The following is a 14776-nucleotide window of genomic DNA, read 5'->3' as shown; positions in this document are numbered from 1 at the left end:
TGGGAATGCAGACTGGTGCTGCCACTGTGGAGAACAGTATGGAGTTTCCTCAAAAAGTTAAAAATGGAACTCCCATTTGACCCAGTGATTCCACTTCTAGGAATATATCCCAAGAAACCAGAAACACTGATCAGAAAGGATATATGCAACCTTATGTTCATAGCAGCACAATTTACATAGCTAAGATTTGGAAACAACCTAAGTGCCCATCACCAAATGAGTGGATTAAAAACTGTGGTACATCTACACAGTGGAATACTATGCTGTTATAAAAAAAGAAGCAACTTTTACCATCTTCAACAGCATGGATGGAACTGGAGAGCATTATGCTAAGCCAAATAAACCAGTCGGAGAATGATAAATATCACATAATCTCACTCATATGTGGAATATAATGATCAACATAACTTGATGAACAAGATTAGATCCAGAGACAAATGGCAGGGGAGGGGGGTTAGAGAGCAACCAAAGGACTTGTGTGCATGCATATTAGCATAACCAATGGACACAGACACTGGGACAGTGGGGGCTTGACTGGGGTTTTAATATCTGGGGGGAGGGGTTGTCCATCAGAGAAAGGAGACATATGTAAAACTTTAGAGAATAAATAAAAACAAAATTAAAATAAAAGTAAATAAAATTATCATCAATAAATAAAAATCAAGTGCTAGTGAGGATGTAGAGAAAAGAGAACTCTATTGCACTGCTGGTGGAAATGCAGACTGGTGCAGCCACTGTGAAAAATGGCATGGAGTTTCATCAAAAAATTAAAATGGAATTTCCTTTGGACCCAGGGATACCACTTTTGGGAATATATCCTAAGAATTCCAAAATGCCAATTCAAAAGAATATATGCACCCTTTTGTTCATAGCAGCATTATTTGCAATAGTCAAGATCTGGAAACAATCCAAGTACCCATCTGTAGATCAATGGATAAAAAATCTGTGATATATTTATACAATCGAATACTATGCAGCCATAAAAAAGAAAGAATTCTTACCTTTTGCAACAGCATGGATGGACCTGGAGAGCACTATGCTAAGTGAAATAAGCCAGTGGGTAAAAAAATAAATACCATACGATCTCACTTATATGTGGAATCTAATGTACAAAATAAACTGATCAGAAAATGATCATGGAATAGATTAACAGCTGTCATAGGGGAGAGAGAGGGGAGACTGGATGAAAGAAGGTAAAGGAATTAACCAAGGAACATATATGCATAGCTGACAGACACAGACAACAGTGTGGTGATGACCAGAGGGAAGGGTGGGTGTGGGCATGGGGGAGATGGGTAAAGGGAGGGGGGAGGAAATGGGGACATCTGTAATAGTGTAAACAATAAAAATGAAGTAAAAAAATAGTCTGGATAAAACTTGTGATCTTAAATTACACATTATTTATCTCTCTGTCTGTAAGAGAACCATGTTTTGTGACTTTAGGCTGTTCCAAAGCTCATCTTTCCCACAGAAATTTCCCAAACCACACAGAAAATTGAGGGTATAAGGCATTTCCCTTTATAACCAGTCTTTTTTAGAAACACTATTTTCTAACACTCTTATTCTTCAGGATAATCTTCCATAATTATCTACATTTGCTGTTTTCATTACTGACTCTTAAAAACACCTTCTCCTCAATTTATAAAACAATAAATTCCACCTTTTGAGGTCATACTCAAGTTTTACCTCCTCCCGTATGTCTTCCCACACAATTTTAGCCCCAATAATGCTTTCTTCCTCTGAATACCTACTGTCATAGATGGTTATGTTTTGCTCCTGATTGAACTAAGCTATAGAAAGTGATTCAGGTTTGCCTTTCTGGCTCCAAGTAACCTCTATTTTAGGAAAATATTTCTTCTATTTCTTAGTAATATCTCCTCTGTAGATTGTAGGGTAAAGGTCTCACTCTTCTCTGCTTTGTTTATAGACCTTGCAGCCCCCTTGACAGAGATATTAAAAATTATTTATACCTGAAATTGGTACTGGCATCTGCATCAGAAGGATGGCAACAAAATACATGAACTCCATTATAAGTCAGATAAGAAGATGAGGAAATTCAATGACTCTAAAAAAAAAAATATGTTGATGTACATTAGTGAACAGTAACTGAACAAAGGGACTATTTCTAACTCTTAACCTTTAGAAATTTGTTCTTTGTCAATGATTTAAAAAATAGTAATAATATTCCTATATGCCTCAATATCACTGAGTTTCTCACTGTTGCTCAGATGGTCTTGTTCTCTTCAACTGCTACTAAACAAACTTAGTGGAAGAAGCAATAAATTTGAGGCGCATTCCCTGATATACAAGAGTTTGGCTCCATGAATGTTCAATCTAAGTTTATTTCCTATCAAATCACAGGCAGCTGCTTCCTTGCATGGAGATCAACTAGGGATAGATCATAATTCTAATGGAGCTACATAGGAGGTTGGAGAGATAGAAATCAGAATTGTGGCATCATAGAATCAACAAAATAGTCTAAAGAGATTGAGCTCCAAATAGAGGTCATCCACTGAGAGAAAGTTCTGTCTGGCACAGAAGTGGTATAATTAAAGAAATCAACTTGTTAAGACAAATTGCCATGGAATATGCCAAAAGGAACTGGCATGTTCCATATAAAATCTGAGAAATTTTCTTCTACCCTATAAATATTAACTCTATGACTAAGAAAATAAATTATAAATTACTGGTTTCATATTTCCTTTTTATATTGGATAAGTTTTGAATATGCACTAATTGCAGATATGAGAAGGTGAGAGATGAGGAAATGCTGAATCATGAACATTAAAATATCAAGTTAAATAGATAGAATTTTACCTTAAGGAAAAATTAGGAATATTGAAGAAGGACATAGGCCATATCTGCACTTTATTTTATTTCTATTATGTTTTATTCCCCACTCAAAGACATACTTAGAGAGAAGAAGAGAGAGAGAGAAACATTAATGTGAAAGAGAAACATTAATTGGTTGCCTTCCATACATGCCCCAAGTGGGGATCTAACCCATAACCCAGGTATATGCCCTAATCAGGAATCAAACCAGCAACCTTTCAGTGCACAGTGCACAGGACAACATCCAACAAACTGAACCACTCTGGACAGATAACACTTTGGTAGTAGTGGAGACACTTATTTGAAAAGGAGTAAATTGAGAATAAGGAGGTCAATTAAGCAATAAAAAACAGTGGTGATGGAAAAGATGAAAAATCACATATATGAAATATTTATAACTTCAATATGATTAATTAATCATTAAATAAAACAAAAATAATATCCACACAACAAAATATAACAACAGACTCACCAAAATAGCTAAAATCCTATATAATAAAAGGCTAATATGCAAATCGACCAAACAGACGAACAACCGGTCACTATGACATGCACTGACCACCAGGGGGCATACACTCAATGTAGGACCTGCCCCCTAGTGATCAGTGCACTCCCACAGGGTAAACTCTGTTCAGCCAGAACCCCGGCTCATGGCTGGTGAGCGCAACAGTGGTGGTGGGAGCCTCTTCTGCCTCTGCCACAGCACTAAGGATGTCTGACTGATGGCTTATGCTTGCTCCCCAGGGGGAGTGGACCTAAGTCGTCAGTTGAACATCCTCCGAGGGCTCCAGAATACAAGAGGGCACAGGCCAGGTTAAGGGACCCCCCCAAGTGCATGAATTTTGTGCCCTGGGCCTTTAGTTAAAAAAATATATATGGAGAACACAGAATGTTGGCAAGGATATGAAATAACCCAACTAGCACACTCAAACAGTATAAGGGACAATATAAAATAATAAAATCATATTGAAAACTTTAGGCAGTATCTACAAATGCATATATCATTCTTAGAAATATAGCCATCAGAAATGTAAACATATATTTACTAAAAAACATGTACTAGAAAATTCCTAACACTATTCATAATAACCTCAATGGGTAATGTTCAAAGTGCCCATAACAGTAGAATAGATAAATAAATAAATTATATTCCATTCATGCAACAGAATTATCTAAAACAGAAATGAGCAATCTACAATACAACAATATGGTCAGATCTTACAAACATGATATTAGGCAAAGGAGGCCATTCTAAAAGGGTACATGCTACATAAATTCTGATCCCACTTATATAAGGAAGGTATAAAAAAGAGATATACACAAAAATATCCATGCTGTTAGAAGTTAAAATTATGTTACTGTGACAGAGGGAGTGGACAAGTGTCTATAAGAGAGCACAAGGATGATTCAGGCTATATGGACGTGCTTAGATTACAGAAATTGGTGAAATAATATAATCCAATAAATTTATGTCTTTTTAGGTATTATATAGTTTAATTCAAATTAAAAAATACATAAATTGCTATGTTTACTAACTTATAAACTAAATATTATGAAAAGGACAATGCATTCCAAATTGATCTTTAAATAAAGACATAATCATAATGTAAAACATCCAGTAGAATTTTGATGGGGATTGCTTTGGAAATATAGCCATTTTAATGATGTTCTTTATTCCTATCCATGAACATGGAATATATTTCCATTTCTTTGTGTCTTCCTCAATCTCTTTTAATAATATCTTGTATTTTTCAGTGTATAGGTTTCTCACATACATCACAGAAATACAAAGTATCATACAAAAATACTGTGAAAGACTATATGCTACCAAATCCAATACCTCAAAGGAATAGATATATTCCTAGAAATACATAACCTTCCTAGACTGAATCATGGAAAACTGGTAAATAGGAGAAATTAAAAATGGTGGTGGAGTAAGTGGATGCTGCATGGACATGCTCCCAGGAATGAACTGGAATTACAACTAAAACACAGAAAAAATTCCTGAATATTCAATGAAAGACTTGCTGGAGAGAACCCTGATACTCGAGGACCCAAAGTGGAGATCACATTGAGACTAGTTAGAGGGGTAGAGGCACAAAAGGTCTGGCTGGGCACCCACAGACAGCAACTGAAGTTCTGGAGGACTATCTCAGCTGTGGGGGATTCCCACTGAGAATGCTGAGGTGAAATCCCCAAGCCAGGCCCCCCAGTAGAGAGCACCATAACTGAGAAGGATACTCACATAATATCTGGCTGTGAAAAGCAGCAGAGCTGCTGCCTGCCAGGGAGAGATAGCTGAAAATTCAGGCACCCTCTTAAAGTCCCAATGCACAAAATTCCCTGTAGTGCCATCTATCTTATGCTCCAGCAGAGGGAGGGCAGAGTGGGCTGGAGCTGGGTGAGCAGAAGCCAGGTTCAAGGATGCTGGGGTTAGAGCTCAGAAGCAGACACCCCGCTTCCCTGTGCAGAGTCATTCCCTCATGCTGAGGAGGACATCTTTCTCATGCAGGCATTAGTTATACCCCCAGCTGACCCACCCTATTGGAAAACAACTGGCCCCACAGTGAGAAGTTCCTGAGGCCACTTAAGAGACAAAAATAGCAATTAGCCTCCAGACAGAAACAACTTGAAAAAAAACAATAACAACAACAACTCTAGCCACACCTGAGGACTACTGCCTTAGGGGAATTCAAATCAGAAGCCTATCAATATGCAGGCAGAGACAGTCTCTGGAGGCCTTGAGTCTTTGCCTGATCTAATTAGCCAGAAACAGCGTTTGATACTCTCCTACACTAGAGATTGAGAGGCATAGTAGACCTACCTGATACATAGTCACAAACCCAAATAGGCAGGCAAAATGAGGAGACAAAGAAACAATCCAAAATAAAAGAACAAGAGAATTCTCCAGAAGAAGAAATAAATGAAGTGGAGATAAAAAATTTGTTTGAAACAGAGTTCAGAGAAATGATGGTAAAGATGCTCAACAGCATGAGAAAAGATATAGTAACTATGAAAAAAGAAGAGTCTGAGATAAAGAATGACATAACACAAATAAAAAACACACTGGAAGAAATACACAGCAGATTAAGAGAAGCTGAGGATTGAATCAGTGATTTAGAAGACAAGGTTAAAAAATCACTCAACCAGAGAAGCAAAAAGAAAAAAAAAACAATTAAAAAACAGGACAGCTTAAGGGAGCTGTGGGACAACATGAATTGTAACGATATTAGAATAGCAGGTGTATCAGAAGGGGCAGAAGGGAGAAAAGGATAGGGAATGTGTTTGAATAAATAATGGCAGAAAACTTCCCTAACCTGGTAAAGGAAAAAGTTCTACAAGTTCAGGAGGCACAGAAAACCCCAAGCAAGAAAAACCCATACAGGCTCATGCTCAGACACATCATAATTAAAATGCCAAAAATGAAAGACAAAGAGAGAAACTTAAAGGCAGCAAGAGAAACACAATTTTTTACCTACAAAGGAACTCCCATAAAGCTTACAACTGATTTCTCATCAGAAACTTTATAGGCCAGAAGGGAATGGCATGAGGTACTCAAGGTAATGGAAAGCAAAGATCTGAAACCAACATTACTATATCCAGCAAGACTATCATTTAAAATAGACAGTCAGAGAGAAACCAAGATGGCGGTATAGGTTAACGCCGGAGTTTGCTGCCTCGAACAACCACTTCAAAAATACAACTAAAAGATGGAACGGACATCATCCAGAACCACAGGAAGGCTGGCTGAGTGGAAGTTCTACAACTAGGAGGAAAGAGAATAGCATACCGAGACTCAGAGGAGGCGCAGTGCTGAAGTCAAATACAAAGGTGCGGAGTGCATGCTGAGCAGGCTGGAGGCTGAGGGTGAGGTTGTTGTTTTCAATCTGGAGGGAGTCCCAGGCTCTGAGCTCCAGTTACGGGGGAGTCTCTAGGGACCCAGACTCATACAGGAGAAGCGGGACCGTCTGGCTTCGGTCGGAACTCAAAGGCAGCTTTCTCTCTGAGGTTTGCAGCAGTTGCTGGTACTCTGAGAGGCAGAGCCCCTGGGGACGGGACTGAGAGCAGCCATAACTGCTCACTCCACCCGCCCTGTTGATCCCCTGGGACCCGTCCCGCCCGAGCCCTGCACAGAGGCATTTGGCGGATGGCGTCGGCCTGCGGACTGAAAGGTCCCAGGTTCGATTCCAGTCAAGGGCATGTACCTGGGTTGCGGGCATATCCCCAATCAAGGCTTAAAGGCAACAAGACTGCGGACAAAGACCACTAGGGGGTGCACCAAGAAAGCATAAAAAATGCGGAGACAAAGAAACAGGACAAAACTGTCAATGGAGGATATTGAGTTCAGAACCACACTTTTAAGGTCTCTTAAGAACTGTCTAGAAGCTGCCGATAAACTTAGTAAGGCCCTCGAAAAGACTGGTGAGACCGCCGATAAATGTAGTGAGATCCTCAAGAAATCTAATGAGACCCTCGATGTTGTGATAAAGAACCAACTAGAAATTAAGCATACACTGACTGAAATAAACAATATTATACAGACACCCAACAGCAGACCAGAGGAGCACAAGAATCAAGTCAAAGATTCGAAATGCGAAGAAGCAAAAAACACCCAACTGGAAAAGCAAAATGAAAAAAGAATCCGAAAATATGAAGATAGTGTAAGGAGCCTCTGGGACAGCTTCAAGCACACCAACATCAGAATTATAGGGGTGCCAGAGGATGAGAGAGAGCAAGATATTGAAAACCTATTTAAAGAAATAATGACAGAAAACTTCCCCCACCTGGTGAAAGAAATAGACCTACAGGTCCAGGAAGCGCAGAGAACCCCAAACAAAAGGAATCCAAAGAGGACCACACCAAGACACATCATAATTAAAATGCCAAGAGCAAAAGACAAAGAGAGAATCTTAAAAGCAGCAAGAGAAAGAAACCCAGTTACCTACAAGGGAATACCCATACGACTGTCAGCTGATTTCTCAACAGAAACTTTGCAGGCCAGAAGGGAATGGCAAGAAATATTCAAAGTGATGAATACCAAGAACCTACAACCAAGATTACTTTATCCAGCAAAGCTATCATTCAGAATGGAAGGTCAGATAAAGAGCTTCACAGATAAGGAAAAGCTAAAGGAGTTCATCACCACCAAACCAGTATTATATGAAATGCTGAAAGGTATCCTTTAAGAAGAGGAAGAAGAAAAAAAAGGTAAAGATACAAATTATGAACAACAAATATGCATCTATCAACAAGTGAATCTAAGAATCAAGTGAATAAATAATCTGGTGATCATAATAGAATCAGGGACATAGAAAGGGAATGGACTGACTATTCCTGGGAGGGAAAGGGGTGTGGGAGATGCGGGAAGAGACTGGACAAAAATCGTGCACCTATGGAAGAGGACAGTGGGTGGGGAGTGAGGGCGGAGGGTGGGGCGGGAGCTGGGAGGAGGGGAGTTATGGGGGGAAAAAAAAGAGGAACAAATGTAATAATCTGAACAATAAAGATTTAATTAAAAAAAAAAAAGAGGCAACGGCTGATCAACAGCTGTGCCAGAGGCTGCTTATTAGACCCTGCCTCTCTCTCTGCAGCCCCCTCAGCAGTCAGTGCTGGGTCGCTGTGCCAGCAGGGGCTGCAGTTGGTACTGGGTCGCCACGGCAACCCAGCACTGACTTCCAGTGTTTGATCAAGCCTGAGGTCTTTATGGACCCTGGCTCTTTATATATATAGATATGTGTTACCCATGAACATGGACAATAGGGTGGTGAAGGCCTGGGGTGGGGTGGGAACCAGGTGGTGGGGGCAAGGGGGAAAAAAGAGGGAGACATTTGTAATATTCTCAACAATAAAGATAAAATAATGAAGACTATCAAGGCAAAAAAAAAAAAAAAAAAAGAAAGAAAAGCCAAGTGTAAGTAGAAGGAAATAAGATTAGAGCAGAAATAAACAACGTAGAGACTAAAAAAAAAAAAATCCATCAAACCAATAGCTGGTTCATTGAAAGGATAAACAAAATTAATAAACTGTTAACCAGACTCATCAAGAAACAAAGAGAGATGACCCAAATAAATAAAATCAGAAATGAAAGTGGAGAAGTAACCACTGACACTACAGAAATACAAAAGATTGTAAGAAAATACTATGAGCAACTATATGCCAACAAGCTGGACAATGTGGATGAAATGGAAAAATTCCTAGAAATATACAATATCCCAAAACTGAATCAGGAAGAATCAGAAAACCTAAATAGACCAATAACTACTGATGAAATCGAAGCAGTAATAAAAAAAAACTCACAGCAAAAAAAACCTCCCAGGTCCAGATGGCTTCACAGGGAAGTTTAACTAAACATTGAAAAAAAGAACTAACACCTATATCTCCTCAATATATTCCAAAAATTCCAAGAGGAAGGAACACTTCTGAACTCCTTTTATGAGACCAGCATTATCCTAATTCCAACACCAGATAAAGACACTACAAAGAGAGAAAATTAGAGGCCATTATCCCTGATGAACATAGATGCTAAAATCCTCAAGAAAATATTAACAAATCACATCCAGCCATATATTAAAAAGATCATATATCATGACCAAGTGGGATTTATTCCAGATATGTAAGGCTGGTACAATATTCACAAATCAATATATGTGAAACATCACATAAACAAATTGAAATACAAAAATCACATGATCATATCAATAGACATAGAAAAAACATTTGACAAAATCCAACACCCATTTTTTATAAAAAACTCTGCAAAGTGGGAATAGAGGGAGCATATGTCAACTGATAAAGGCCATATATTACAAACCTACAGCGAACATCATACTCAATGGGCAAAAACTAAAACCATTTCCCCTAAGAACAGGAACAAGACAGGGATGCCCAGTTTTTGTGTTTTTTTTTAATTAAATCTTTATTGTTCAGATTATTACATTTGTTCCTCTTTTTCCCCCCCCCCATAACTCCCCTCCTCCCAGTTGCCGCCCCACCCTCTGCCCTCACTCCCCACCCACTGTCCTCATCCATAGGTGCACAATTTTTGTCCAGTCTCTTCCTGCATCTCCCATACCCCTTCCCCCCCAAGAATAGTCAGTCCATTCCCTTTCTATGTCCCTGATTCTATTATAATCACCAGTTCATTCTGTTCATCAGATTATTTATTCACTTGATTCTTAGATTCACTTGTTGATAGATGCATATTTGTTGTTCATAATTTGTATCTTTACCTTTTTCCTCCTCTTCCTCTTCTTAAAGGATACCTTTCAGCATTTCATATAATGCTGGTTTGGTGGTGATGAACTCCTTTAGCTTTTCCTTATCTGTGAAGCTCTTTATCTGACCTTCAATTCTGAATGATAGCTTTGCTGGATAAAGTAATCTTGGTTGTAGGTTCTTGGTATTCATCACTTTGAATATTTCTTGCCACTCCCTTCTGGCCTGCAAAGTTTCTGTTGAGAAATCAGCTGACAGTCGTATGGGTGTTCCCTTGTAGGTAACTGAGTTTCTTTCTCTTGCTGTTTTTAAGATGCTCTCTTTATCTTTTGCTCTTGGCATTTTAATTATGATGTGTCTTGGTGTGGTCCTCTTTGGATTCCTTTTGTTTGGGGTTCTCTGCGCTTCCTGGACCTGTAAGTCTATTTCTTTGACCAGGAAGGGGAAGTTTTCTGTCATTATTTCTTCAAATAGGTTTTCAATATCTTGCTCTCTCTCATCCTCTGGCACCCCTATAATTCTGATGTTGGTACGCTTGAAGCTGTCCCAGAGGCTCCTTACACTATCCTCGCATTTTTGGATTCTTTTTTCATTTTGCTTTTCCGGTTGGGTGTTTTTTGCTTCCTCGCATTTCAAATCATTGACTTGATTCTTGCGCTCCTCTGGTCTGCTGTCGGGAGTCTGTATAATATTCGTTATTTCAGTCCATGTATGCTTAATTTCTAGTTGGTTCCCCAATATAACATCGAGTTTTCTTGTAGATCTCATTAAGTTTATCGGCGGCTTCTAAACAGTTCTTGAGAGGCCTTAAAAGTGTGGTTCTGAACTCTATATCTTCCATTGACAATTTTGTCCTGTGTCTTTGTCTCCGCATTTTGTTATGCTTCCTTCGTGCGCCCCCTAGTGGTCTTTGTGTGCAGTCTTATAGTTAAACCTTGATTGTTGTAGCTAATACCAGGGAGGGTTTGACCTCCAGGCCAAGTGGCTATGAGAATCAGCTGTGTCTGCAGTGAGAGAACTTCTGTCCTCTAGGGAGGTGCTAATCTGGCGTTTGCCTGAGGCTATCCGGCAAATGCCTCTGTGCAGGGCTTGGGCGGGGCAGGTCGCACAGGATCAACAGGGTGGGCCGGAGAGAGCAGTTATGGCGGCTGTCAGTCCTGTCCCCAGGGGCTCTGCCTCTCTGAGTCCCAGCACTCGCTGCAAACCTCGGAGAGAAAGCTGCACTCGCTCTGACTGAAGCCAGACAGTCCCCCTTCTCCCGTTTGAGTCTGGGTCCCTAAAGACTCGCCCGTATCTGGAGCTCAGAGTCTGCGACTCCCTCCCGATTGAAAACGCCCTCTGCCGCCAGCCCGCTCTGCGCACTCCGCACCTAAGAATTTGACTTCAGCACTGCACCTCCTCTGAGTGTCCGTATGCGTTTCTCTTTCCTCCTAGTTGTAGGACTTCCACTCAGCCAGCGTTCCTGTGGTTCTGGGTGATGTCCGTTCCATTTTTTAGTTTCACTTTTGAAGTAGTTGTTCAAGGCAGCAAACTCCAGCGTTAACCTATGCCGCCATCTTGGTTCTCCGAGGGATGCCCAGTTTTATTCAACATAGCCACAGTGATCAGAAAGGAAGAAGAAATAAAAGGCACCCAAATTGGAAAGGAGGAAGTAAAATTGTCATTATTCACAGATGATATGATATTGTACATAGAAAAACCTAAAGACTCCACCAAAAAACTGCTAGATTTAATTAATGAATTTGGCAATGTAGCAGGATACAAAAGAAACACCCAAAAATAGATGGCTTATTTTTATAGAGCAATAATGAATTCTCAGGCAGATAAATTAAACAAACAATGCCATTCCATTTATCATTGTAACAAAAAAATTAAGATACTTAGGAATAAACTTAAACAAGGAGGCAAAAAACCTGTTCTCAGATATTGAAAACTACAGGACCCTGGAAAAAGAGATAGAAGAAGATATAAACAAATGGAAGAATATACTGTGTTCATGGATTGGTAGAATCAACATCATTAAAATGTCCAGAGGAACCAAGATGGCGGCATAGGTTAACACCGGAGTTTGCTGCTTTGAACAACTACTTCAAAAGTAAACCAAAAAACGGAAGGGACATCACCCAGAACCACAGGAACGCTGGCTGAGTGGAAGTCCTACAACTAGGAGGAAAGAGAAACGCATACGGACACTCAGAGGAGGCGCAGTGCTGAAGTCAAATTCTGAGGTGCGGAGTGCGCGGATCGGGCTGGCGGCGGAGGGCGCGGTTGGCGTTTTCAATCGGGAGGGAGTCGCAGACTCTGAGCTCCAGATCCGGGCGAGTCTTTAGGGACCCAGACTCAAACGGGAGAAGCGGGACTGTCTGGCTTCGGTCAGAGCGAGTGCAGCTTTCTCTCTGAGCTTTGCAGCGGGTGCTGGGACTCAGAGAGGCAGAGCACCTGGGGACAGGACTGAGAGTCGCCATAACTGCTCTCTCCGGCCCACCCTGTTGATCCTGTGCGACCCGCCCCGCCCAAGCCCTGCACACAGGCATTTGCCGGATAGCCTCAGGCAAAGGCTAGATTAGCACCTCCCTAGAGGACAGAAGTTCTCTCACTGCTGACACAGCTGATTCTCATAGCCACTTGGCCTGGAGGTCAAACCCTCCCTGGAATTAGCTACAACAATCAAGATTTAACTATAAGACTGCGAACAAAGACACTAGGGGGTGCACCAAGGAAGCATAACAAAATGCGGAGACAAAGAAACAGGACAAAATTGTCAATGGAAGATATAGAGTTCAGAACCACACTTTTAAGGTCTCTCAAGAGCTGTTTAGAAGCCGCCGATAAACTTAATGAGATCTACAAGAAAACTAATGAGACCCTCGATCTTATATTGGGGAACCAACTAGAAATTAAGCATACACGGACTGAAATAACGAATATTATACAGACTCCCGACAGCAGACCAGAGGAGTGCAAGAATCAAGTCAATGATTTGAAATGCGAGGAAGCAAAAAACACCCAACCGGAAAAGCAAAATGAAAAAAGAATCCAAAAATGCGAGGATAGTGTAAGGAGCCTCTGGGACAGCTTCAAGCGTACCAACATCAGAATTATAGGGGTGCCAGAAGATGAGAGAGAGCAAGATATTGAAAACCTATTTGAAGAAATAATGACAGAAAACTTCCCCCACCTGGTGAAAGAAATGGACTTACAGGTCCAAGAAGTGCGGAGAACCCCAAACAAAAGGAATCCAAAGAGGACCACACCAAGACACATCATCATTAAAATGCCAAGAGCAAAAGATAAAGAGAGAATCTTAAAAACAGCAAGAGAAAGAAACTCAGTTACCTACAAGGGAACACCCATACGACTGTCAGCTGATTTCTCAACAGAAACTTTGCAGGCCAGAAGGGAGTGGCAAGAAATATTCAAAGTGATGAATACCAAGAACCTACAACCAAGATTACTTTATCCAGCAAAGCTATCATTCAGAATTGAAGGTCAGATAAAGAGCTTCACAGATAAGGAAAAGCTAAAGGAGTTCATCACCACCAAACCAGGATTATATGAAATGCTGAAAGGTATCCTTTAAGAAGAGGAAGAGGAAGAAAAAGGTAAAGATACAAATTATGAACAACAAATATGCATCTATCAACAAGTGAATCTAAGAATCAAGTGAATAAATAATCTGATGAGCAGAATGAACTGTTGATTATAATAGAATCAGGGACATAGAAAGGGAATGGACTGACTATTCTTGGGGGGGAAGGGGTGTGGGAGATGCAGGAAGAGACTGGACAAAAATCGTGCACCTATGGATGAGGACAGTGGGTGGGGAGTGAGGGCAGAGGGTGGGGCGGGAACTGGGAGGAGGGGAGTTATGGGGGGAAAAAAAAGAGGAACAAATGTAATAATCTGAACAATAAAGATTTAATTTAAAAAAAAAAATAAATAAAAAATAAAATGTCCATACTACCCAAGGTAATCTACAGATTCAATGCAATCCCTATTAAAATACCAACAGCATATTTCACAGATCTAGAACAAATACTCCAAAAATGTATATGTAATTTTAAAAAATCCTGAATAGCTGCATCAATCTTGAGGAAGAAAAACAAAGTTGAAGGAATCACAATATCAGATTTCAAGTTATACTACAAAGCCACTGTAATCAAAATAGCCTTATATTGGTACAAGAACAGACATATAGATCGATGGAACAGAACAGAGACCCTAGAAATCAACCCAAGCCATTATGCTCAATTAATATTTGACAAAGGAGGCAAGAGCATACAATAGAGTCAAGATAGTCTCTTCAATAAACGGTGTTTATTGGACAGATACATGAAAGAAAGAAAGAAAGAAAGAAAGAAAGAAAGAAAGAAAGAAAGAAAGAAAGAAAGAAAGAAGAAAGAAAGAAAGGAAGGAAGGAAGGAAGGAAGGAAGGAAGGAAGGAAGGAAGGAAGGAAGAAAGAAAGGAAGAAAGAAAGAAAGAAAGAAAGAAAGAAAGAAAGAAAGAAAGAAAGAAAAGAAAGAAAGAAAGAAAAAAGAAGGAAGGAAGGAAGAAAGAAAGAAAGAAAGAAAGAAAGAAAGAAAGAAAGAAAGAAAGAAAGAAAGAAACAAGAATAAACTCAAAGTGGATAAAAGACTTAAATGTAAGTCATAAAACCATAAAAATCCTAGGAGAAACCATGGGCAGAAAAATCTCAGACAGCTCTCATAGCAATATGTTTACAGATAC

The 14776-nt window shown here is 39.9% G+C and overlaps 1 protein-coding gene across 4 annotated transcripts in view; it reads right to left on the bottom strand.

Annotated features, from left to right (window-relative positions):
• The window catches only part of LOC118676429 (putative selection and upkeep of intraepithelial T-cells protein 1 homolog), an 80904-nt gene that overhangs the window by 62645 nt on the left and 3483 nt on the right, over positions 1-14776 (bottom strand). For 3 of the 4 annotated variants that reach the window (XM_036350322.1, XM_036350324.1, XM_036350323.1), the window contains exon 2: positions 1971-2065. The exons of the other annotated variant lie outside the window; for it this stretch is intronic. In XM_036350322.1, coding sequence (XP_036206215.1) covers positions 1971-2028 — 58 coding nt within the window. In that variant the 5' untranslated portion in view covers positions 2029-2065. The remainder of the gene's footprint in view (positions 1-1970; positions 2066-14776) is intronic. 4 annotated transcript variants of the gene reach the window in all.

The sequence above is a fragment of the Myotis myotis genome, unplaced genomic scaffold (genome assembly GCF_014108235.1).
Source record: "Myotis myotis isolate mMyoMyo1 unplaced genomic scaffold, mMyoMyo1.p scaffold_m19_p_2, whole genome shotgun sequence".
Classification (NCBI taxonomy): domain Eukaryota; kingdom Metazoa; phylum Chordata; class Mammalia; order Chiroptera; family Vespertilionidae; genus Myotis; species Myotis myotis.
Note: the sequence above shows the minus strand (reverse complement) of the source record. Positions and strands in the feature narration are given on the sequence as shown.